Source organism: Pseudoliparis swirei, chromosome 1 (assembly GCF_029220125.1).
Source record: "Pseudoliparis swirei isolate HS2019 ecotype Mariana Trench chromosome 1, NWPU_hadal_v1, whole genome shotgun sequence".
Classification (NCBI taxonomy): domain Eukaryota; kingdom Metazoa; phylum Chordata; class Actinopteri; order Perciformes; family Liparidae; genus Pseudoliparis; species Pseudoliparis swirei.
The window spans coordinates 13709068-13736125 of NC_079388.1; the positions used below are offsets into that span (position 1 = coordinate 13709068).

Genomic DNA, 27058 nt, shown 5'->3' on the forward strand with positions numbered 1-27058 from the left:
ACTAAACATCTGATATGAAATGGCCTACCGTAATTCCAGGTCCACCTTTTGAGCCCGGGCTGCCAGGCAGTCCCTGCAGACAGAATAACAAGAAAGAAAACTCTTCAACAGAAAACAACAAGTTCTATCTGTCGCTGGTTTTTGACACCATGGTATATTTCAGATTTTGAAATACAGACAATGAACCTGAACATGCAGCTTGGAATGTATGCGGATGCTTGTAGTGGGTGGTAATAAGGCTGATGCCTATATATAATAATATAATAATAACTATGAAAATAGGCTGAGCTGCAGTGTCAGCTACTGGCATACACCTGGCAGCAGGTTTCCTTGCAGTGATTCTATGTGTGTGTGTGTGTGTGTGTGTGTGTGTGATGGTATATTACAGTATTGCATAAAGCAGGATAAGTTATGGTGTTTAAGTTTGCAGCAGGTCACTGCAATGACCACACAGCAAAGTGTGCATCGCATGCTCCATTACCCATTAGTCAGAATGACACGCATACAAACACAACCACACACACACACACACACACACACACACACACACAGAGAGTATACCCCACTGGTGTGATTGTGATAAATCACTCGTGGTGGGAGGGAGAATGCTATTTCAAGGTGGTTTACATTCTAAAACAGTTTGGGCCACAGGGTCACTGTTGACTGGATGAGTGCCCGGAAAACAAAATATACCAAAATGTACAGGCTGCTTCACGCTGCTTGTTCCCTGTCTGGGGTCAGTCGCTGTAGAATGGAGGAGGAGAACAGATTGACCCCCGCTGTGTTCCGAGTGACAACAGGCCTTGAGAAACACACTTATTTGCATGTGCAACACTGAAGGATCCCTCACCGCTGCTCCCTGAGAACCAGGAGGACCAGGCATTCCATCCTTGCCGGGGCCGCCCTGCAAAATGACAAAGCAGAACACATTGTCAGATTGTACTGCGCTTCAAGTTCCTCCTCATTGTAGCGGCTGGTAACCCTTACCTTGATCCCTGGAACACCAGGTGTGCCATCTTTTCCATCGATGCCCGGCAGACCCTGAAAAAGCCGGCAGAGGAGTCAGTGGACTTCATTTGGCTCGCTCTCTGGACACCGTGTAGCGTTGACTCACATTCTCTCCCTTCTTGCCGACCGCACCCTGTGGGCCCCGGATACCTCGGCCGCCCTGCAGAGGACAACCAAACCAGCGCCAGTGTAAATGCCGTGCACATCAGGATCGCCGTCTCCCGTCAGGTTCTGAGAAGCGTCTCATCTTTTCTTTTGTCCTGCTTTAAGAATAAACTTCAAGGGGAAACACAGCGAGAGTCACCTACTTTGTCTCCCATGTCTCCTGCCTCTCCGGGTGGACCCTGGGGCCCCTCCTCACCCTACGAACAACAGAGAGAGACTTTGAGTGCCTGAGGTGCTAAAACTACCTGTTTCACGAGGAGTAGTCACATCTGTTTGTGTGTGCTAGCGTGTGTGTGTGTGTGTGTGTGTGTACTTACAGGAGGCCCAGGTATGCCTCCATGTCCGTTGATGCCCTTGTAACCACGAGGCCCCTACGGGAAAACAAAAAAAGTGCCATCAATCACCTCAGATCAGGGCGGACGCTAAGTCTTGGTAGTCTACTCTTCATTGCGATAGAAGCGTAATTAGTGTTTAACTCACTTTACTAATGGGAGCTCCACAGAAAGGCAGCAGCTCTTTCTTTGGCACTAAGCCGGGGCGCTAACTTGGCTAACGTGACTAATGTTAACAGTAAGACGGATGGCTACAGCGGGTCATTAACTACAGATGGAGGCACCAAAGACCCAGACAACCTCAACTCATTAGAGGAGGGGAGAGATTTGTGTTAGCATCATTTCCATATGTCCCCATTGCGGGTAATGGATGATGTTGGTAGAGTGGGGGCAGGTCTGGCTGCACCTCCTTAGTGCTCCTCTAAGAATCAGAGCATCCTTGCACCCAAAGAGAAAGAGGACCACAACAAAAAGTTGGTTGCGACTGTGAAAAAATTAAAGACAGGACAAAAACGGTGGTACTCACTGCTTCCCCTTTAGGACCCATCATTCCTGGATAACCTCTGAGGCCCATCGGACCCTGAGAAGGAAGCAAAGACCCGATATAGAGCAAACGCTACAATACTATGTTCTGTCACATCGAGATGAAACCGTGCGAGATGAGCCGATTGTTCCAACTTTGCCAAGTGACTAAAAAGTAGAACTTCCTGCATACCGAAGGCCCTGGGATGCCCTGCTCCCCGGAGATGCCCACTTCTCCCTTGGGACCCTGATGGAGAAAAGTAAAAAGAACAAGCTGCATAGTTATTCTCTTTCTGTGCTGCTTTGAACTTAGATTTGTGGCTACATGTGCACAGAGTTTGACCCCAGAAACACTTCGCCGGAGAGAAAAGAACGAGGTGAAACTCGTCTGCGACGGCTGCTGGATGCTGCCGATGTCTCAACTGCTCTTTGATGACCGTGGCTGGTCAGGCTTGTTACAAATCTAGTGCAAGCTAGTTAGCCAGCTAAAGCTAACTAAGTTATGGGAACTCAACCAGTTCAACCTGGTTTATCTGTATTATTAAAGGAATAGTTGGATATTTTCAGAAACACAATCTTTTGGTTTCCTTCAAAGAGTTAGATGAGAACATCTCTTGTGTTTGTTCCCTAAATTGCTCCAGGCTGGTGGTGATTAGCTGAGATTAGCATAAATAACTGAAAAAGAAGGTAAGAACAACATCAACAAACAGCCCGACCAACACCTCTAAAGCTTTTACATTTACACCCAAACAAAGAGACACGGTGGAGTTTCCTGTACCTAGCTCTAATCCAGGCCAGTGACTCCCTGGAGTTGGGTTGTCACTGTGAGGTAGCCAGACAACAAATTATGAATCCAGCAAACGTGTTAAATTAGTGGAGAAAGATTAGACTTGAACCGTCTTGTGTGGTTCAGTCAGAGCCACTTTATTTGTTTCCCATTTACTGGGCGAGGTCTATTGTGAGGAGAGATTCACTGAATTTGACAATTCGCAAATTAGATTAGAGTCGCTGACAACATCTTTAAGAACAAATACAAATAATGAACAATGATGAATAAATAAAAACATGTTATGCTGCTCATATTTTCATCGTCTCATAGGGTCCATTAGTCCTGGAGAGGGAACCTCCTCTGTTGCTCTCCTGAAGGTTTCTTCCCTTTTTTCCCCGTGAAAGGTTTTTTTCTTTTTTTTAGGAGTTTTTCCTGATCCGACGTGAGGTCCCGGGACAGGGATGTCGTCCGTGTACAGATTGTAAAGCCATCTGAGGCAATTTTTTATTTGTTCATTTGGGCTATACAAAATAAACTGAATTAAATTGAATTGAATATTGGTCTACCAGGATCAGTGATCTCGTTTCCGACCCTCGCCAGCATCATGTCATGTCTGTCCAGTTTAAGGCCAATCAAATCAACGGAAAACCAAATCTCGGGTAACTCGACAGTTTTAGCTGGTCTAGTTTTATTTGGTAGTAGTCTGCAAGCAAATGTGATTCTGGTCTTGCTATGATGAAGCACCTTTATCATAGATGGTATCTGTGTTTTAGCTCCAACAGCTTATAGGGGGTGTCAAAAGCTTGCTAAGAAGAAGAAAATGAGAGCAGCACCGCTGGGCAACCTTCTGAAATAGCGGTCTGATTCGCAGGAACTGTTGAGTGTTTTTGAGCGTCTAAGGCAGCTTTTGTGGGAAGATCAGAGGTTAATTCCTGGGGTCTGGTTAGCCTCTCGCTCGGAGCCCACTGTGTGCTCATTAGCGGTGCTTAATTCAGAGAGGTGAGAGGGCTGTGCGGACTCTGCCTCTCTCATCCTCCCTTCATGTAGCTGGCTCCTCACCACCCCCTTTCATCTAGCGCACCACATGCTCACTGTAGGGCCCGGGCCAGGCCTGACTAATCGCAGCCAGATTAGTGCCAGTCCTGTGCCTCTGGGGGGCTTCATTAAAACTAATCCTCACCTCTGCTCGTTCTGAATGGTGGGTGAGTGTGCAACATGTACATGTACGGGTGTCTGAGTGCATGTGTGAATCTGTTGGAGTGAGATTGGGCAGCTCACCGATTTCCCTATGCTGCCAGGCTCTCCGAGAACACCGCCACGTCCTTTGTGTCCCTAAAGGGCGACGATCAGTCAGTCGGGTGTCAGACAACTTTGTTATACAGCACATTCGTTGACGTTGAAAAGCGTATGCTCATTCCTTCAGTGGGCCTGTCAACTTCTCACCTTGACGCCCTGCAATCCCTGGGGTCCTTTAGGTCCTGCTGGACAGTTAAGAGGACACTGTTGTCGGGAGAAGGAAACATATGGATTATGAAAAAAAAGTGAAGTTGTGTCAAAGCTGATTTGTAAGAACGTGGATGTCATCAGATCTTACCTGGAAGTCTGCACTTCCCTCTTCTCCACCAATGAACTTCCCTGGAGGACCCTAGATGGACAGAGGTAGATGGATTAGGAACGTCACCTGGTCAGTTGCCTCTGTTGCCATGAGTTGATCCAGCCCTCTCGCTTTCTCCCTCCATCGTTCCTTCTCTCCGTTTATAGATTGAGTAAAGTATCTGTATCTGCTGATGCATTCCTGCCCCGGTCAGATGAGACAGCCCACTGATCTAATGGGGGTTCATTTAGCCTAGAACTGCACTAAAGCTAAACAAATACACTCCCCTGCTTTTGGGAACATCACTCTTAATGAAGACACTCCCCTCCTTGGTTCCTTGGTCCCCTGTGTGCATACACAGTGTGTCTTCATACACAGGGGACTACATACACAATGGGGGGAAAAGACTTGAAAGTGAACCGCTCAAAACTGTTTGTGGTGTTTCATGACTTGCTGTCTGTCAGAGGCTGTCCCGGCAACAGGGAGCTCGAAGCTTTCTTATCATACAGGACTTTCCAAAAGGGCGTTAATTGCTGCTCGTTTTGTAGAAAGGAGCTCACTTCAACATCGGCATTAGCAGAAGTGATACACAGTCCTACACTGCAATCCCATTCAATGATTTAAGCAATCTGCAATTAGATTGATGGAACTATATGCATGAGTGAGCCCATTGAGCTCCTGGTAGGTCATTTATCTCTCGCTCTCTTTTTTTTACAGCTGATGTCACCAATCTCACAGAATGAGAAGCTCTTCAGATATGACATGATTTACTGTGACATCTTTTCTGTGGATTAAGGTGGAGTTAATCCAAGTGGCACAGTTATATTCACTGGTAATGCATTAGTCAAGAATAGCTTATTGCAGATGCATTAGTATCAGCGTATATGTCTGCCGATAAAACAAGACATTACAGATATGCTAAAGATTATGTTTAATGTAATTTAGAAACAGTTGTGTGGTTTGACCACCAGAAGGAAACTACAAGTTAATTTGTAGTCCGGTACAATGTTGCACAGTGCACAATAAAACCCAGTCTAAGGGATCCTTATGTTTCTTTGTTGTATATATGTAAGTAAAAAAATGAAATGGCCAAGTTATTGTTTTTGAAACTTATAAACTCTCAAATATGAATATCATTTCTGTTATTGCTGTTGATGCTACCGAAATACTTCATAGCATGTGTCGAGTTTCAAAACATGAACGGTGAGCTCGGGGAAATGATGTGGTGCATGAGCGAAGAAAGCCAGGCCATGACCGCCATCTTGGGCTGTGAGTCAGAAGATTGAGCAAGTACACTAATCGGAAGATCGTTGGTTTGATCCCCGGCTCCACAAGATTGCACGTCAACGTGTCCTCGGGCGAGATGCTGTGGACCACGTCTCTACCTTCAGAAGGCTGTGTGTGAATGGGTGAATGTTGATATGAAGTGTTACGCACTCGGACTAGAAATTAACTATATATCTATGTATATGCAAGTATATTTACTGTGCAATTTCAATGTACCCTAAAAATATTGTGGGACTATTAGGGTGGACAAAATAAGAGGGATACCTGCACAGTGTAACAAGATACAGGGGATAGTTACAGTTGTTCTTGTGGATGGTTTTGTTATTTCATCCGTCCCTGCTACAAATACATGATACTCAAAAGCTCTTGATCCCAGGTTTTCTTTCGGTATTTTAACACCAACATCATATTTTCAACGGTTTCTACTTCGAACACGTCTACCTGTCTCTTGGACCCCATCCCGACGAGGCTGCTTAAAGACGTTTTGCCTTTAATTGGCGGCTCTCTATTAGATATTATCAATGTGTCTCTGCTAACAGGCCACGTACCACACTCCTTCAAGGTGGCTGTTATTAAACCTCTCCTGAAGAAGCCCACTCTGGATCCAGAGGTATTGGCTAACTACAGACCGATCTCTAACCTCCCCTTCCTCTCCAAGATCCTTGAGAAAGTGGTCGCAAATCAGTTGTGCGACTTTCTACATCATAATAGTTTATTTGAGAAATTTCAATCAGGATTTAGAAAACACCACAGCACCGAGACGGCACTGGTGAAAATTACAAATGACCTCTTAATGGCAGCAGATAAAGGACTCCTCTCTGTCCTGGTCTTGTTAGACCTTAGTGCTGCATTCGACACCATTGACCATGACATCCTGTTACAGAGACTGGAGCAGTCGATTGGCATTTCAGGCACGGCACTAATTTGGTTTAAATCCTATTTATCAGATCGATCTCAGTTTGTATTTGTAAACGATGACGCCTCGATAACCACCAACGTTAATCACGGAGTTCCACAAGGTTCTGTGCTTGGACCAATTTTATTTACCTTATACATGCTTCCTTTGGGCAATATTATCAGGAAACACTCCATAAACTTTCATTGTTATGCAGATGACACTCAACTATATTTATCGATAAAACCAGAGGAGAGCAACCAACTCTGTAAAATTCAAGCATGTCTTAAAGACATAAAAACATGGATGACCTGCAACTTCTTGATGTTAAACTCAGACAAAACCGAAGTAATTTTAATCGGCCCTGAGCACCTCAGAGATCAATTATCTGGTGATGTGGATTCTGTAGACGGCATTGCCCTGGCATCCAACACCACTGTAAAGAATCTTGGCGTTATCTTTGATCGACTTGTCCTTTAACTCCCACGTAAAGCAAATCTCAAGGACTGCATTCTTTCATCTACGTAATATTTCAAAATCAGGCACATCTTGTCTCAAAAGATGCAGAAAAATTGGTTCACGCGTTAGTTACTTGAGACTGGATTACTGCAACTCCTTATTAGCAGGCTGCTCTAATAAATCTCTTAGGTCCCTCCAGTTGATCCAGAATGCTGCAGCTCGTGTTCTCACTAAAACTAAGAAAAGAGATCACATCACTCCTGCACTAGCTGCTCTGCACTGGCTCCCAGTAAAATCAAGAATCACTTTTAAAATTCTTCTCTTAACCTACAAAGCCTTGATTGGTGATGCTCCATCATATCTTAAGGAGCTTGTCGTACCATATTGCCCCACTAGAGAGCTACGCTCACTAAATGCGGGACTACTTGTAGTTCCTAGAGTCTTAAAAAGTAGAATGGGAGCCAGAGCCTTTAGTTATCAAGCTCCTCTTTTATGGAACCAGCTTCCAATTTCAGTCCGGGAGGCAGACACAGTCACCTCGTTTAAGAGTAGACTTAAGACCTTCCTCTTTGACAGAGCTTATAGTTAGGGCTGAATCAGGTTTGCCCTGGTCCAGCCCCTTGATATGCTGCTATAGGCTTATAGCTGCCGGGGACGTTTTAGGATGCACTGAGTACCTATCTTCTCTTGTTTCTCTCGTTAAGCATGAATTTTCCGCTCTCAATCACACGTTACTAACTCTGCTTTCTCCCGGAAGTCCTTATCACTTTACGACTCTTGGAGTCATCGGACCCTATGAGACGGCATAGATCCCATCTGCCTGATGGATCGTCTGGGTCGTGGAATTCCTGCTCATGACTACGTGACTGGCCTGTTGAGACTCCGCCCTCCTCCTCCCCACCGCCATCTGCCTGATGGATCGTGGAGGTCTCCATCGTGGAATATGCCTACTATGAACTATTCATACACTCTGTCATATTCATTGAATGTATTTTAACTCTAAATCTGTCCTTCTGTACACATGACATCTATTGCATCTGTCCATCCTAGGAGAGGGATCCTCCTCTGTTGCTCTCCTCCAGGTTTCTTCCCTTTTTTCCCCCTGAAGGGTTATTTGGGAGTTTTTCCTGGTCCGATGTGAGGTTTTGGGGCAGGGATGTCTATGTGTACAGATTGTAAAGCACTCCGAGACAAATTTGTAATTTGTGAAATTGGGCTATACAAATAAACTGAATTGAATTGAATCTTTGTTCCATTAACAACCCTTGGTCGTCACTTACTGGCTTGCCAGGAGGTCCAGGAAGTCCTGAAGGTCCAAGTGATCCGAGGATGCCCTAAATGAATCAGATGGAAATAATAAGGTGCGAGTTCTGGTAGCTTGTAAGTCATGAAGGCAGTATAATAACCGGAAGATGGTGTCCTACCTTTGGTCCAGATGATCCAATTTCACCTGGAAGACCAATTGGCCCTGGAGCGCCCTAGAGAGAGATACACAGAGAGCCATAACAATGCATAGACTTCCCAGCAGCCACACACGTATTCCCACACCTCAAAGCCATGAAGTGATGAGGCATGGTGTTATACCATGCAGGCTACTTACAGACAGTCCTAGGAGGCCGGGTCCCTGCGTAGACAGAAGGGACGAGGGGTTAAACTACTGTACGACAAGTGGAACCAATCCATCAAAGTATCAATTAGCGTTTGCGAAAAGCCAATTAATAATGGCAGCGGTAATTCAGTGGTGTCAGAGAAGAGCAAAGACACATCACACAATCAGTTTATGTTTGCTCCGTCTTTGCTTGGGATTAATTATAAACAACGTAATTGAATCAGTAAGCCTTCTTGGAGGGAGAACAGCCCTCAGGGCAGGATCTCCCGTCTGTGCAGCGTGAGGCAGCTGGGCATACGAGCATAGCCCCCAGACAGGACGCCTGTTCAAGCTAAACAAGGGATTTAAACAATAGTGTTGCATTCAAGCACGACATTGAATGACTCTGGACTGAATTTGTAGGATGCCGTCTGATAGATGGACACCGAGCACCCCCTAGTGGCAGGAGACCGTTACAGACGATGTGCTTGGCCTTGCATTAGCTCGACAGCAGTTGCATTTAGAGACAATGTGTGCGTACAATGTGGATCATTGATAGCACATTTTGGACTTTATTAGGGAATGTGTGGAAATAAGGCTCATGTCGTCTGTAGAAGGCATAAGCGACATCTGGGTAAACTTAATCCAAAAGGGGCCACAGCTGGTCAGGCTTTCAGGCACGGAGAAAAAAGGAGGACCAGCTGGGTTACTATGTGTTTGTTAGGAAACTGACTGGGCATAAAACAATGTCTAATTCAGCCCAGCATAACTCATTTTTAGTATCATGACAACCTTGTGCGATGAATGTTATCTAGTTAGTCATAATGTGCCATACATAGGCAAGTATATTTACTCAAGTCCAATACTTAGGTATGAGGTATGTACGTTGTATACCACTTCTACACCTTTAGTTTACATACAAAACAAATATATGGATATATTGCATATATACATTATTACATTAATAACACATCACTTAAACAGTACTTTTACTTTAGTAAGGAATCAGAGTATGTTTTCCACCACTATGTAAAATATAAGACATTAATTAAACATGTTAGATTTGTAATCATTATACTTTATAGTAGCAGATAAATTATAGAAAACAAAGTTTTCTTACAGGATGTCCAGGTTCGCCACTTGGTCCAGGTTTAGCCTGTAGGAAACAGAACATAAAAATATAACTTTAGTAGAGATCTTACACAAATAGGAGACACTATCCTCAGTTACTCTAAAAAGCAGGGGCTAATGGTCATCCTCAACACTATGATGGCAACATGACCCAGAGGCTTATTTCTTGTAAAAGTGATCCTTGGTAAATATGAAAGCTTTTCCACATAATAGCATGATAATAGTGCACTTGTTCTCATCATCTATTCAGGTTAGATACTTGCCTTAGGCCCCGGGCTCCCAAAGGGACCTCGATCCCCCTTTGCTCCAATCAAACCCTGGAGACAGACAGAACGCCACGTTAGCAGGCTGATATGCTCGATATGAATATCAACATTTTTTATTATTATAATACAAATGATTATGTGCTTTCCACAGGCTGCATGGGACTTGACGATTCAGCTCATCACACATTTGATCGAAGCTGACACTGTTCTAAGGTAATTAGGAAAACAACCAGAGGTTGAGATTCCAGGGCGGATTACTGGCTAAATCTCTGAGGAATGCTTGTGAGTCTGTATGTGTGTGTGTTTGTGTTGTGTGTGTGTGTGTGTGTGTGTGTGTGCGCTTCTGTTATCATGTGACCAATGGGCATTTTCACTCGATTCACTGCCAACCAAGAATGAAGCAGCAACAAAAACGGCATCACAATTGAAGTGGTATGAGGTTTGTTCCTTAACAAATAGTCATTTTAAACTTCTTTGATTGTCTCTAAGTCCACCTCCTCAAAGCGAGTGATGTAATAGTTATCAGTGTTATTGGCCATGGATCGTGGGTTAAACGTAAAGTGTATTAACGTCATCATCTAGAATGCCTCAGTGTTTCCAGGAAGCTATTCTTCAGTCCTGCAGCACTTGTCCATGAATGAAATGGTCAAATAAGCTTTAGAAAATGTAATCTTTGTGTTGACAATAAAGCAATAGTTTTGAAAATTGGGACTCAGCCCACTGAGGGAATTTCTAATATGCTTCAATATAAAATAAATAACTCAACAACTGTACAGTATATTTAAGTACTTGTACAACTTTATTATGTGTTTAATTATACATCTTGAAATGAGCAGTGAGATGAGAAATGCTTTGAATATGCCATTTCCCTTTGATATGAAATCATAATTTTTTTTTCATCATGAGTAGTTACCCTTCTGTGAAGAGTTTGGTTACATTCTATATTTTATTACATTTATCATCTATTGTGGGCTTCCTTCAGGTGTAATATTTTGAAAACGCATGCTGCTTCATAAAGCATCTGGACTTTTATTTGTGATTGTTTTTGAAATCATTAATTGCTTCCAAATATTATTAGATGTGCAAATCATAGGCTCAACGTTGGAGCTCATTATCTTTTTTCACTGTTGTACTTTCAATTTTGCTGTCATATTATTCATGATAACCTTTCATTTAGTGCAACATCCCATTAATTCAATGTTGGTAAAGTATGAACAAAAACAATTTACATATTCAACTTTTACTAGAGCAAAAATGTGTGGCTCCAAATATTCTTAGAAACTATCTATTTGAAAAATAAAAAGGTATTTGGCGGTCTTTTTACAAATTCTGTAAAATTCTGATTAATGTACGAGGATGCTCGCTCAGTCTTGCTATTGCATTTGTTTGACCTTTGTAGCCATAAGGTTTCCTTTTCCTTAATAAGCTGATTTACCTTTAAGCCTCTCAGAACGTGTCTTTAGGTAAACAGCTTATACTAATTGCATTGTAATTCCCCATTTTTTTGTGCATTCTTTGTCTCAAACACACCAAATACCAACATCAGTCACGTTACTCACATCAATGCCGTTCTTTCCTGCTACTCCATCAGGACCGGGCTCTCCCGGCTCTCCTTTTAGTCCCTAAATAAAGAGAACAAAGGCACTATTGTCACGTACAATACATCCATCTCGATGAATCAAATGTGAAAGGTTTTCTATTATAACATCCAACAGTCCAGAACAAACTTACTAGTGCACCTGGGGGCCCGGGTAGTCCCTTGTCTCCCTGCAGAGAAACAGAGTGGAGATGTTGACTTTCTGATTTGATATTTATCCATTTACCAGAAGGAGTAAGGCATGGGGAATATAAGATGTGGCCTTTTCAACTCACCCATTCATATCTGGGTCTATCTATCACCATAATGCCCTTCATCACTGATACATCTGACAGGTGGCAATACACCTCGTTTCACCATGGATGTTCTCACAGAAATGCATCCGACACGTTGAACTGGAGTGACTCAAAGTTCCTCTTCCTGTGGTACTGTTTAGTATTGTCCGTTTGACTCACTTTTTAGATGTTGCCAACTCGGCCTTGCAGAAGAAGTTCCTTCAGGCGGAGACACATGTTCAATAATTCAACCAGTGATTATGCTCTAAACGTGCTTCGGGTCTGCCTGAACATCCTCCCTTTCCTGTGGCCCTACAGGGGAAAGCCCAGTGTAGAAACTTGAGGGCAGGCTACACCTCCCAGTCTGGACCAAAGGTGTTTACATACTAACTTATCCCAGCTGCATCATGGTGGCAACTCAACAATCGATCAGTCTCAAATCAAAATGCATGTTCATTTAATGAAGGTGGTAAAGTATTAGTCAAGACAGGAGACTTGAGCTAAACCCTAAAACACATTCGCTGATCTCAACACATCCAGTATTTAAATCACATCAGATTCTGGGTCCTTGAACCAACAGCAGAGTTGTACAGGCAGTGTGTGTCCTGCTCCGCTGGCCCAGCAGCATCCATTTCCAACCTATTTATACAACCTGTGTGCAGTTAACCCTAAGAATATCTCGAATGTATCACATTACTGTGACACTAACTCAGGGCTGAGGCAAGAGTCCCTTCTCAAAGACCACCTCTCTCTGCTGGGAACAGAGCTCTTTTGTGCCGCTGTGTTTTCATTTGCAGTGCCCTCTACTGGTAAGACTTCAGAACTGCGGGGCAGCGCGGCGTTGGTATTTCTCCAGCACAATGATGGTCTTTGTGACAAATCCGCTGGGCAAACCTGTGTGGATACTCACATCGATGCCGTCTGACCCAGGAGTGCCAGAGGGGCCTGGTGGGCCGGCCTGGCCCTGAGGTCCAGGTGGACCCCTCTGAAACACAGGTAGGAAGACATTTTAAACAACAAAACCCCCCCGATACATTATCACAGTGCTGTGCAATGTATAATACATTCAAATTAATATTATGGTCACACAATAAGGTGTAATACAAAAAAGGAACACTTATTTTAAACAAGCTCAACATATTTTCTTGTTTGTAAATGACACAAATAAACAATAAAACGATTCGCTAACTTGTCAGATAGACCGACATCAAATTGGTCAACTCGAGGTCACTGCATGCATCGTTTGCACATGTTTTGTAGGAAAGCATCAGACCAAGAGAAACGCCAAAAAGGAAGCAAAGCAAAGAATAAAACAAAGGAATGTGGAGGAATGTGGAAGGGGGTGTCATGAGACTGTCTGGCACTGTCCCCTGCCTCACACCCCTCACCCCCATATCTAGAATATCCTCTCAGAGGATCAGTCGGTCCATCGGGTGTTAAAAGCCATAGTCAATCCAACTTTGAATTCTTCAACTTTTCAAATAGGGACAATAAATAGTCCTCAAGAGTGAAACATGGCAGACGTCCAGGAGATAACATGCAGGTGTCTGTTTGAATGGGGCCTTTGATGCTCAGTGGAGGCAGTTAGTGTGTGTGTGTTGTAGGCTGGGAGTGTTTGTAAATGTGGAAATTGTTGATTTCTATCTCTGCCATGAACAAAAACATTGTTTTAATTCTTCAACATTTTCCTCCATTCTTAAAGATCTCCTCCCCCCTCCACCCCAAAAACCAGGACCCTCTGTTAAATCTTCAAAAGATATGAGTCCATGCATGATAAGGATGAAAATCCACAGAGTCCAGTGTTATTTAGTCTCCACAGCAGAAATCCCATTATTGCTCTTTCTTTTACGTGCATACCAAGAAGCCAGGTGACGGTCACACGTAGACCTGCGTTGGTTCAATCCTGAGCATTTTGATCACTTCAACAAGCACCGAGACACAACACAACTTGTAAAATCACCTCAAGACATCCAGCCCCCGCTGGCCATTCCCAGCAGCCCAAAATCCCCACTGAACCCTTAGAATAAAGGGGGTTAGCTCAGCCTGAGACGCGCAGGTCTCAGCCTCCCCTGTCCACTCACCACTTGGGCCACAGCCAGGCACACGGCCTGCAGTATTACCAGGGTCTTCAGCAAGGCAGAGAGAGCAGCCATGGTCCCTCTCCCCTGTCTGTCTCTTCGGTTCACCAAATCCTCTCTTCTCTCTCCGCTCCCTTACTCCTCTCCAGGCCGGCACAGAGCGGAACTGGTGGAGCAGGGCTGTCTGAGAGGCAGGGGTGGGGGGGTGTGGTGGGCTGGGGGGTCTCAGCCCAAAAGAAAATCCACTTGGGAGGAAGGAGAGAGCGGAGGGTGGAGAGGGATGAGGACGTGGGAAGAGGTACAGAGAAAGAGGTGTAATCCTGCCCCACAGCCGGCCTCTGAAAGCAGAATAATAATGCTCTACAGTGTGGGAAGCGCACACACACGCACCTGTACATAGTTATGTGTGCGTGCACACACCCAAAAGCACACACACACTTCAGGTTTTCACATTAGATTTGGGGCCTGAGGAAACTCTTTGAACATGCAGCTTCTGTAATTGGTTGATTTGAGAATAATTAGCATTATTGGTACCACGTTCTGAAGCCAATTGGGCTGAGCAGCCATCAAGCTCCTCCCAAAGCTGTGGGAGTGGACCAGTGAAGGAAATCTAAAAACAGCTAAACACAGGCCTTTGGACAAGTGTCTGCCGTTGCTCCCGTCTCTCTCTGCGAATGTGTCTCAGCGTTGTTGTTGTGTTTTCCCATTCACCCCCAGGCTCCAATTTGCATAGTGGTGTAAATATCTCCAACATTTCTCTTGTGGGTGTTGTATGTATATGAGAAGAAGCAGGAAAGCTACTTGGAGGATATAGCGTATCCTGTACATCAAAAGGGATTTCACTAGGGAGGAGGGGGCAGAATTCACTTTTAGGACAGCAGACATTATACCTAATCAACAACTCCTCATGTTTAAAAAAAAGAAGTAATTTACTGACATCTAGTGGTCATTTCACTAAGAGCTGGTTCGTTCCCACTGCACTCCAAAGTGGCCTTCTGATGGTGTAAATAACCCCTTAAAAGGTTTATTGTTTTGTGTTGATTGCCTTATTTTGTATCTGCTTCATTGGTTTTGATGTATGCCTTTTTATATTGTATTGTTTTAATGATTTTGTATATGTTTTAATCTACTTCCGCTTTGAGCTAAATGTGACTTTTATTTTGAAATGTTAGAAGGAAGCGCACCTTTATTTTGTGTTAATATACAAACTTGACGGTACGGCTAAATGTTACGGACGGATGCGCATTTTATTTAAAGTTTGATAGTTTTAATGGACCCGTATGAGGCTAACGCTCTTACGGTGGTGATAAGGAGGTATTAATTCAAAAGTTTTGGTTCATGTTTCTACAACGGAAGAAAGGAAATAAAGAAGTTCACCAGCAGTAAAGTCTCACGCCGATTGATATACGGGGATCCGTTACAGATGGTGAATGGACAAAATGTACAGTGGCCGCCATTGTGCAGACGTTGTATTACACCAAACGCCGCAATTATCTCTGTGTCCACTAGATGGCAGCAAATACACATTAACAAGTATGCAGCGCAGCTCGGTTGCTATGGAGGTTACGCTGCTACAGCTGGGGATAATACATTTATTCTCCTGAGGGACGATGAAGACACTACTAAAGATGCCGAGAAGAGACGCATATATTAGCAAACTGAGATTTATTGCACACAACAGGGAATCTCAACAGACCCCATTAAATAAATTAGGAGAGCGGCTCAGTGGTGGCTTATGTAATGCATTGGCTTTGCACAATATCACTTGCACTGCATTTATCACACTAACTAAAAAGTATTTTTTCGTACTTTGCCCAAAATAAGTCAATATTAACTATTGAATGATAAACACGTGATATTTATTAATTGAGTTGTTAATTAAATACAATAATGCAAATGAACTACTCTTGTATTAAACTGCTTTATACTCTAGTCATCCACCTTTTGTCCATTCATTGCATGTTCCTTATTCTGTGCTTTCGTGAAATCAGGGTTGACAAGACTATTGTGGGTCGCCGTTTCCAAACAGAAAGTGGAACATCTACACGTTGCACCACGAGAAGGCACCGTTAATGATCTGCTAATGCATCATGTTCTAAGGAACTTTGCATCAACGCCACTTTTCCAAGTACGTTTCAAAAGTTGCAAAAATCTGCAAATCCAAATGACACCATAGTATTTTCTTGTAATCCTTATGAGCCACTTTCTTCAAGCAGTTGAAAATTGCAACTTCAACATAAAACTTGGTTTCATGCCTTGATGAAAAAATACAAAAACTGATAGATCCATTCATTTCAAAGCTTTACAGAAACTTTAAGACACAATCTGAATTATTCTTAAATTGTCATATTACTATGTTTTGTATGTACCGTGTGAGTTGTGTGGTGTTGGTGTGGCACAGTTCCTGTGGACTGCCTGGATGATACCTGGTAAGAAACAGCATAGCTCTTTGGAAGATACACTTGGTGAGAGTGAGATGAGACGTTTAGTATACCACTCTAAGGCCTAAGATCGGGATCCATCTTGCCATCTCTTGGCAAGGAAGTAAAGAAGCACACTTCCGAAAAGTTGGAACTAAGGCTTTTAACCATTCCATACGGTCACCTTCAGTGAACAAGAGCGAACAAATTGTCTCCCAGGCAACTGTGTGATTCACATCTACCCGGCTTGCTTACTAAAGCCGCTCTGCTGTTGAAAACAATGCGACAGGGAACCAATTCTTATTTGAATTTAAGGATATTGAGAGATCAAAATCCATGAAAATGTGACGCATCTATATATTTTTTTTAAACTGCTGTGCAGATCTTCTCACGGGGTTAAAACTGAAAAGAATCATCATCCAGTTGTTGTATTTTTCATTATAGACCATTCCCCCGGACTCCTCAAACTTCGAAAACAGAGAAGGAAAACATTGGCCTCGCCCAATTTTCTCAGTCCCTCTCAATCTTTCTCCATCTCTTTCTCCTTGCTCATGTTTAAATTCTCAGGGGGAAAATGATTCAACTGTTACTTTTCTAAATGAAAGCAATCACATCTCTTTTTTTCACGAGTTGACAGCATGCTTATCGCAGCTTATTGAGAGACGCATGAGGCAACATGCCACACAAATTCAACCAATAAATGATCATAACACATCCTCCCCTCGGCTACACACTCCAATAGTATCTGGCCTCCAGACAAAAGAACAAACAGAGCAAAGCAAGCACTATGCACATGCATGCTCGTGCATTTAAGTAGCCCCTAAATGAAATATTATGAGTGACCAGGGAGGTTTCGATTCTGTGCTGGTATTCGTCTCTTTTGCTCCCAGAAAGATCCGTTTCACACAAACCGGCTGTCCATTCCTTCTCTAATTAGTCACCTGAGAGACGGGACGAATGGAAGTCATCATTAAAGTCTGAGGCAAAGACAGGAACACACACGCCCACCATGCAATGATGACAGACAGGGTCAATATTGTTCTTGAGTGCAGGTGTAAGGAGTAGCGGCGAAGTGATAACAGAGGGAGGCCTTTAACAGTAGAGCAGGGTTGGAGGCCGTATCCGAGGCCCGTACTGTGTCGAGACCTCCAATGAGAAGGCAGCGTTCAGTCGGCGCAGAGGGGGGAGAGGAACACACTGACAGACTGATGATATACAGGCGGAGGATATTAGTCTGTCTGGTATGAAACACATTCATTAGGGGGTTTCGTGGTTATTCTCCCAATGAGAGGATAAGGCTTCTTCGACGAGTGAAAATTATTCACACGTCGAAGAAGCAGTTCATTTGAGGCTGTGTGCGTGTGTGTGTGTGTGTGTGTGTGTGAGAAAGGCATAAACGTTCACACATGGCTTCAGACTTTCCTTCCTCCACGTGAAATGACTTTAAACCCGTTCAAAACACCAGTTCAAAATCCATTGTGCAAGACCACTTTAAAAGCACTAATCTCAAAGTGCATTTATAAAGTCAGTGGGCGACGGATCAGGCTTCTCACCGAGCCCGCTACAAGACTTGAACCTGATGTTGTGGGACCCAGCTGCACGGTGACAACTGGCCCAGCCACAAGCTGACAAAGCGATGACTGCTGCGGGGAAATAAAAACGCACCGTTTAGCAGCCACTGACCCCAGCCTAAGCTCGCTGAGGTGTTCCTAAGCAACAAAGCACGGTAACACATTGCATGTCGCACCAAAGCCCACAGCTGTGCTTCACCACCGTCAAAGCTCAGGGATGAGGGGGGAATGGCCAGCAGATTGGTACTATTGCTTCAATGTGCTTGCACTGGCTAACACATACGGATATGTCATCCTCTGACATTATTATGGTCGGTAGATACATTATCAGTCACACATACCGATATTTCATACTGATGTTACTATGGTAGCTAGATACACTATCAGTCGTTTCCCAGCCCCCGCTGAATTTGATTTAACTTTTTAGGGCGATGAAATGCCATTTTCAGCACATAACAAACAACTGGATAAATATATTGGCCTGTGGAGGTGGTCTGGCATGAGGCTATGCTGTCTTATAATCCTGTTTGAGCTTTTACTTTGAGACTTCCAAACTTCGAACATCATAAATAAATCCAAGATCTAAATCCAAGATATCACAATATATGTGTTGCAGATGTAAAGTGGAAACAGGCAGATTGTTGCTGTTATGAGTCTTTAAAGCGATTTTACTGCCACAAGTAACACATTTCGACCTGGTGGACACTTATTTGTCCCTTAAGGATACTCCTTTAGACATTGTGGGAAATAGGGTACATTTATTATTCACTCCTTTAGCAAGAGTCTGGTGAGTAGATTAAGACCACTGTCACGCCTGTATGCTAAAGCCAACATGTGGTTAGCTTAGCTCAAAGGGGCGATACCATGCTCCTTTACAGGTTCATACTTGTATTTAGGGATCCTACTACAACATGCTTAATGTTCATAAACACATTATTTTTCTGCCTGCCTGAATTTGCCCTCTGTCTGACATAGTTAGCGCTGTCCTCATGAAGCCCCTTTGCAAGAAAGCCCAGCTAGCCCAAAAAAGTGACTGGGCTGTCCTATTTCAGTTTGTGGGTTCAAAATTCTTTTAACGGTGTTAATGTTTAAAAAAATATATATTTGGACAGAGCCAAGCTAGCTATTTCCTCTTGACACCAGGAACTTTGCTAAGCTAGGCAGCACCATATGGATATTAAACTCTATGACAGAGGTTTTGATTTTGCCACTAATTCTGTACGTTTATATTCCGACACCCAACTCAAAAGTATGTCCATCCATTGATAGAATACTAAATAAATCTAAATGAATCCAAAATGGAGTGCTGTCCAATATTATTTAAACAAGTCCCAAACTCCAAATTAGCCAAGACAACTGAACAATGGTCATGAACGTTCCCGTTGTGTGTCGCGTGAATGATCCCACCGTGTTACTCAGAAGGGATACGTCGGGATTCAGCGGCATCGGCTCAGTTTCTAAGGGGTGTGTGTGGGATGGAAAGGGGGGGTCATCCATGCTGGATCGTATCCCACAAAGCTGGTGTGTCTTTCTTTAAAGTTATGATGACTTTTGTTCTGTGCTATCTTTATCGTCATTGATGTTACTGAAAGCTAACTAAATTAGATAATGAATGACTTCATGTGTGTATGATGATGAATGTGATGTTACTGTGGTGAAGTGGTCCAGTGACATCACAGGAGTCAGGACAATTTCATGCAGGTCTGCTGTAATCAACCCCATTTCCTGCATCGAGGCGTTAAGGAGGTCTTCGTACAGGAACCTGACATGTTTTCACAAGTGCACATTACAATTGTCAAGCCGGTTCTCCGTCCCTCTCTCAGACGCACACAATCCCACAGACACATTACAATGCATGGACGGATCACTTTTGCAAAGTAAAAACATTTTAACGGCAAAGATTTGAATAAAGGCAGGGGGGGGGGGGGGTCATGAAGGGAAGGCAAGATATCGTAACCTGAAATATTTTTTTTTATGCTGTGTTTTGACTTATTACTGACAATGGCCCAAATGAAACAACTTGAAAGGTGTTAATGTACTGACAAATCCACAAAGACATAGCTCTCGCCGCCCTCGTCAAACTCGTTCCCAGCTGTTTTCAGTAAAAGTCTGTGGTAAACACTTTTCGCTACCAAGCGCCAAACAGCAGACACAGAGTCACAGTCTGAGAGATAAAGAAGAGAAATAAAGCTGCTCTATCTGTAGATCTGCGGAAATAACAAATACAATTTGATGTGAAATGTCCATGCTTCGTTTCTCTCATAACTTGCCTTGAAGATAATTTACCAGTAAAATAAATGATAAACTTGACAGTCAATGTCTGCTTCAGTTATGACAGAGTTGTTTAACAGCATCGACGTATCGTAATTACTGTATTACATCTGGATGGCGTGCGCAAATGTAATGTTAACAGTGCCACATTTAAACTGTCAAAGAGAACTGTAATTAAATATAATGCCTGCTGTGACATTCCAACATCGGCTAGGAATTGGATTAAGCAAAGAATAAAGCAGAGCATGATTTATTTTTAACAAGGTCGTATTCATATTTTACCGTGTATCCTCTCTTTTTCATTTAAGTTCTTGGGAACAAATTATCCAAGAATGACCAGTTAATCGCTCAAACGTACCAATGAAATGTTCTACACAGCAGAAATGTCACGCTGCCTGACAGATACAAGCCTGGAGGTGAATTAGAGGACGCACGGAGCACTAGTGACTGAAATAGACACCTGACAAGAAATATTTCGGACAAAAGATAACGCTGCACTCTTTTAGTGAAAATCAATTTACACTTCCAGCACACAGCAAGTTAGCAGCTTGTTGGTGGACATAGTGGAACATTTAACTACTTAAAAAAATCTTCCTTTGCAGTTGGTGGAATATCTTTTGAACAGTTTGCTGCAGCAGAACGTGAAGAGGATGCACACTCAGTCACTGGGATGGTCCTCCACGCAGGAGGAGGTATTAAAACCATTGAGAGAACGTTTATTGCTCTTTGCTCAATATGGATCATGGGGGAAAAATTATTTTTGGAAACCAATCGTAAAAGTTAAAATCAACTGATTGCCAGACGAGCCTGCCAATGGCAGGACAGGAGGTTCTGGTTTCGTCATCTGGACTCGCTACGACTTCTGTGGCGTGTTCGGTCCAACTTAGAATTCAGAAATTATTACTTTGTAAGTATGATTTAAAGCACTTCTGACAAATAGGTCACAGTTGGAAAATATCACTCTTATTAATAAAAGATTGTGAAGAACTCTTTACAGCACCTTATTTTGCTTAACACCACCTGGTTAGACACATAATTCAACACACACACACACACACAGGCCACTGAGTAACACCAGATGCTTCACCACCTACTTTGTTTCAAGCCAAGTTGAGAGCTGATGATGACTTTTCTCGCGCTGTATGGTGACGAAAGCGAGCAATAAGTTATTCAGGCACCACATAACTACTTTTTCCCCCTTACTCTGAATGACCAAACCATATTGTACGTTAATGAAAATAACAAGTTAGTGTTTAATTTTGTGAAAAGTGAGCCTTGCATCTCATGAAACAAACCAGCTGTAACATTCCCATCCCCCCCCCCCCTCCTCCTCCTCTTTCTTCGTCCAGACTCCGCTGTGGAGGATTCTCACCCCGTCCCTCAGGCTGATCTTGTGCGATAAGAAACAGCGACCTACGCCTTGGTGTCCTATTATACCCCAACTAAATTCTTCCTTCTTTGGACTCCGTGAACTCTCTCCATCTTTACTCGTCTTTGTTTGCATTATCTCTGACCATTCCCCCCTCTTCTCTCCCCTGTCCAGCTACATCAATCTCATTATCGTCCACTCTTTCATCCCTTGTCATTCCTCCCTCTCTTCCCAATAACACGCAACCTTCAGAGCTCCAGCAGTATGTATTTATCACTGACATCTTGGTGAGAGTTGCCATACTTTTACTTCTCAAACTGCGTGGTTGATTGAAACCTTCTGTGGCCAGTGATCCATATTACTGACGACGTTTCGCCTTAACGCCTCCATCCGAGTTGATACTTCCTCCATGTAAAGTCCCAAGTGGCCGGGTATACAGGATGATCAGCGGCGGACTGTGGTAAATAACATGTTCCTGTAAAAAAAATTAAATCTGAATTTATGTGACATTGATCCCAATTATATATACAACACAAATGTAAAAAAATTTTTTTTAATAAGTGTAAAAAGAACGATTTCCTGTGCACTTGATTGGCAGGCAAACAAACAAAAGTATGTGAGATGTACTTTTCTTTAAACAGTTGGAAGTGTTCTTGAATAGTAACAAAATAGATATAGATGATGGAAGAATGACGTTTTAAAGGCTCGTTATGCAACTCAATATTCAACCAGCACTGAAAAGTTGTGATGGAGGACCGGGCACAAATCCATGATGTGATAATAATGAGCTTCTGTATAATACACAATTAAGTGTGTGCAATTATGTTTTTTGTCCTCGTAGGACATGTTTGACCTCACTGCAGTTCTCTCTGTTCTTCACCTTCCAGCTAATGCAAAACGACTCAACAATACGGGAAAGAGAATTGAATTCAGAGGCGGTGCTGAAATTGGTGTTTCAGTTCATGCAAGTCTAAACAGACCACTGTTGAGTTTTAATATTGTTTGGATCGCACCTGATATCAAGGGCACTTTTACAGAGCTACTTCTGTGCCGAGGGACCATGGAATGAGTAAATGGTGGGGGTGGGGGACACACAAACCCTTTTTCCTCAGTCAGAGCCGCAAGTGCTTATCAGTATTGGAGGCATCTCAAGCCCTCCCTCATCACCATCAATCTGTCTCAATGACTTCTCTCTCTGCTGCTGCTGCTCTGCCATTTGTACACACACACACATTGTATCTTCTCCAAGTCAGACCAACAACTCTCTTCCTAGCTCTCGCCTTCTGTTTGATGCCTTAGCTATTGGTGTGTGTGGACGCATCCTCCCCCACCCACCCGCCCACACCTTCTTCACCCTTTCTTTCCACTCTTCTCTCAACATTTTGCGACATCTCTCTCATTGATGTGCATTTCTTCCCGTACCCTTGATGAAACCGCTTCATGACTAAGCGAGCGCCGGTGTGATGGATAGCCTAATGGGAACCGAGGAAGCATTAAAACCATAATTCACAGGGACACAATGTTCCGAGGACTTCAGTGAGATCCACTCCAAATCATCCAGAATGTTTGTTTGTGTCGGTGCACACGGCCATGAATGGAGTACATGTTCATTGCTTAAACATCTTGCTTTAAAAATCTCACCCAGATATTTGTTGTCAAGTTTTGGTTCAGGCATGCCATTAAAAGAAAACACATAAAGTTATCTGCAAGTTTCCCTGTAAACCTGAGGCTGTAAGATGAAGCACTGACAGAGGCGAGGCGGGAACATTTCACTATATCTCATTACATTAAGATACATACTGTATATATAAGTAAGTATGATGAATTGTTTATTTTGTAACCGTCCCACAGGCTGCATGTGTCTTACTTCCCTTTTGGACTAGAGAGCTAATTCAAGTGTCAGAGCTAGCTAGGGAGATAGCCACCCATAGGTCTGTAGCTAAACTAAATATGTTTTAGTTTTTTAAGAACAAAACATCGACATCATTAAATAGAGCAAGAGCTAAATCAAATTATCATGGAGAAATAAACCAAGAAACCAAAGCTAAGTGTGGCTAACAGTTCGGCTAACTTGCTTAACAGAGCTCTAGTGGGATTCATAAAATGTGGGGTGGTAGAAGCACATCATGGGAGCTCCTTATTAAATGAATTCTAATATAATACAGTTAATAAGAATAACATGCATGGACAAACATAGCCTTAGCCTGCAGTATGTCCATTCTATTTATAGAGAAGGCCTCTATCTTCATTTAAAAAAAGAAATCAGCATTCAAAAGGCCATATGAATAAGGCGTTAAATCATTTCTACCTGGTACAGTACACCGTTTGCCACCGAGCCTAAAACCTGAACCATGTTGTCTCAACTGCAATATATGTGACTATAGTTACAGCTTTGACATTCCAGCAAAGCAGTGTATAGAGAGTCCATAAGTTCACATCGACATACACTCTGCCTACAGACAAATGAGCTCCAATCAGTGACCATGTTACTGCCTTCAGAACACACACACACACACGTAGACTACTTAGTGTGTGTGGGGTCAGAGTTTAAGTTCCACGTGAAACCTAACATAAGAGGCTGGTTACATGTCTCTCTGGTTCCCTCTCAAACCCAAAAGGACATTCATACCTCCATCGTTTCCCAAAGCAGTGACAGCTCACACTGCAGCCCCGACAGTCAGTAAAAGCAAACAGATGAAAGCCTGCATACCCGGAAGTCTATATTTTTCATGAGCTTGGAAGGTAGCAGTGCTTGGTCACCAGGACGGACTTCCTGATCCTCAGCACACAACAAAGGCGATGCGAAAGCAGCTGGGGAAAAGCAGCTGCTTCCAATATGCGTTTCATCCATAAAATTGTATGACCTAATCTCACTGCTCAAAAACAAAAGAGGTGCCTCAAAGTCATACACACACACACCTCACACACTGCAGTTTGAGGATCACATACGAAGCACATTATAGCCTGAACTTTATAGTTGAATCACATGTGAAGCCACTAAAAAAGTTCTTGCAGAGGAGAGAGAGAGAGGGGGGGTGGGGGGTAGATAGAAACAGACCTGCTGAAAGAGCAGTGGTGATGTAAACTCGGATTCCATAAAGAAGATGATTTTCCATCATCATCGCACCCTTATTGAGCATTGCGCAGCCTTAACTCAACTGACATTTCTACACAGGTCACCACTGTGCAGGAAGCAACAGCGGCAACAAATAAATAAATTGCAACATTACAGTGTTCATCAGCCCATTTTTCTAATTAATTACGCCCAGGCTTTGTACAAGTTTGTGTGGTGATTTACAAGAGACATCCTGCTATGAATAATGGTCTCTGGGCTGTGTAAAAGGCAGCGCTCACATAGCGTGTGTCACAGACACAGATAGTTAGAGCAATTAAATGGTTAACGTGAGGGAGAGCTACAGGAGATGTCAGGACGTTTTTCATTCAAGAGAAGTGAATCAAATGGGGGAAGGGATGAGAAAGGTCGATGGGAGACAGACGAGGATCTGGACCCGCTTTGCTTAATGTTTCTGTTTTTATGAGGCTGTTAAACTGTCCGTGTAGAGTGGTTGGCAGGCCTCAGCGAACACCGACCACGACATTCTCACAGCTCTCTACCTGTTTATCATTCGACAGAATGCTGGAGCATGACTGAGATACCGCTATTTCATGAAGTAGTCATCGGTCTCCGTCTGCTTCAAAGCTCAGTCAATTACAGACAACAAAAAAACAGTTTTTTTCCTTCATAATTGAAGTAAGGTTGGTTGTCATGGTCAATAACAGTTTGTTTTCTTTTTTTGCCAGTGCAGGATTATCTTTTTTGGAATAGCCTGGTAGCGTTCATATGCTGATGCATATGGGTCAGGTGAGGTCAAACTATCCCGTATGGAGAACCAGGAACATCGCCCGTTCAATTTGTTTAGTCTCCATGGAAATGAATGCGCATCATTGTGTTCACAATCAAATGGGTGAAGCGGTCTCGGGGGCATTTAAGTTAAAATTCTTCCAAATGCCAGAGTCTAGTCTCCAGCTCTCACTGTGGACCTTTGTTTATTCTGGACCTGTTAGTTTGTGATGATGTCATCGTCAAGCCTCTTTGCCGGGGTGATTTGACCCACAAGGAGGTTGACTTGGCGCCCCTGTCTTTAATGAACACACTCTATAGCAGGACGTGTCTCACTCTTTGGTTTGCCGGATGCGGTTCACCCAAGTTCATGTTATTGCCAGTTCAAATTAGCGGGGCTAAACTTTGTTTTCTCTACATAACAGCTCCTCTGGGCTCTCTATTGCCTGTATGCCTCGTTCTCCCAGAACCAGTGTGAGGGGAGGCAGTAAAGCTATGCCAACATCATCATCATCATTGTTATCCTTATCATTATTAACCCACTGGACAGAGTAACAGGCCAGTGTGCGCTGGGCATTTCTCACATTTACCAGTCTGAAAAAACCCCAGATCTTAAACAGATGGTCATTTGTTAGTGACAGGCTGAGCAGATGAGAGTGGATGAGGATGTTGAGTATTTCGGACAGGCCTTGGAAGGAGGAACTTTTAAGGGGAATGTGGGGCAGTCCTGTTCTCTCTCTGGTGTTTCCACCCTGCCCAGGAGGAAGGTTTAGATTGCGGTGTGGAGTGACGGGTCCCAATGCGAGAGGCTAGGATTTCAGCATCGTGAAAACGTTCAGCATGTTGGACATGAAAAAAAAAAACTATAGAATATCGCATAGAACTTGTGTTTTTCCCACTTTTCTTGATCCTGTTTAACCCTTGTGTTGCCTTTGGGTCATTTTGACCCGATTCAATGTTTCACCCTTCTGTTACCTTTATATTTACTAACATATTTTACCCTTTGGGTTCAATTTGACGCCAGCAATTAAAACCTCCAGAAAATTATTAGAATTAATATTGTTTTCCAAGTTTAAGTGTGAGGTACTTTATGTTTGTTTGTTGACTACCGAAAGAACACCGACATTAAACATTGAATGGGGTCAAATTAATCCTAAAGCGGGGGGAGGGTGTAATATTGATTCGGGTCAAAATGACCCTAAGGCAACACAAGGGTTAAGAGAAAACCATTGCGCTCATGTTTTTTTTTTTACAATGTTATTTCTGTCACTTGCATAGCTCTTTTCTCAGGGGACAGGGTTGGGTGACAAGCGGCGCAGACAAGGAATAAACCCAGTCGCTATACCCGGAGCAAAGGGAGGGGAGGCTGAATGTCACCTTGGAATCAAACACACGGATTGATTCAGGGCCTTCAGGGAGCACTGGGAAATACCTCGGCCAGACAGGAGACACTAAACCAAACAACAAGTGTTCCCGCGGGAGTGCGTTCAACTGCGGCACACGAAGAATTATGGGCCCCATGCAATTTATTTTTACGTCTCACTTTGTTTTATAAGGCAGAAAGAGTGTTTATCTTTGAAATACACAATTCAATAAACAAAGCACTAAACCTTTATAGAT

At 43.2% G+C, this 27058-nt stretch overlaps 1 protein-coding gene across 2 annotated transcripts in view; it reads right to left on the bottom strand.

Annotated features, from left to right (window-relative positions):
* The window catches only part of col9a2 (procollagen, type IX, alpha 2), a 34984-nt gene that overhangs the window by 4234 nt on the left and 3692 nt on the right, over positions 1 to 27058 (bottom strand). Inside the window, exons 2-21 of one of the 2 annotated variants that reach the window (XM_056417194.1) lie at positions 13970 to 14150; positions 12799 to 12873; positions 11748 to 11783; positions 11576 to 11638; positions 10014 to 10067; positions 9740 to 9775; positions 8632 to 8655; positions 8456 to 8509; positions 8312 to 8365; positions 4391 to 4441; positions 4240 to 4296; positions 4075 to 4128; positions 2221 to 2274; positions 2032 to 2085; positions 1491 to 1544; positions 1317 to 1370; positions 1115 to 1168; positions 988 to 1041; positions 851 to 904; positions 29 to 73 (exon numbers count right to left, since the gene is read on the bottom strand). In XM_056417194.1, the coding sequence (XP_056273169.1) occupies positions 29 to 73; positions 851 to 904; positions 988 to 1041; positions 1115 to 1168; positions 1317 to 1370; positions 1491 to 1544; positions 2032 to 2085; positions 2221 to 2274; positions 4075 to 4128; positions 4240 to 4296; positions 4391 to 4441; positions 8312 to 8365; positions 8456 to 8509; positions 8632 to 8655; positions 9740 to 9775; positions 10014 to 10067; positions 11576 to 11638; positions 11748 to 11783; positions 12799 to 12873; positions 13970 to 14041 (1053 nt within the window). In that variant the 5' untranslated portion in view covers positions 14042 to 14150. Of the gene's footprint in view, positions 1 to 28; positions 74 to 850; positions 905 to 987; positions 1042 to 1114; positions 1169 to 1316; positions 1371 to 1490; positions 1545 to 2031; positions 2086 to 2220; positions 2275 to 4074; positions 4129 to 4239; positions 4297 to 4390; positions 4442 to 8311; positions 8366 to 8455; positions 8510 to 8631; positions 8656 to 9739; positions 9776 to 10013; positions 10068 to 11575; positions 11639 to 11747; positions 11784 to 12798; positions 12874 to 13969; positions 14571 to 27058 lie in introns of those variants that run through there. The other variant, XM_056417953.1, reaches the window with a different exon arrangement.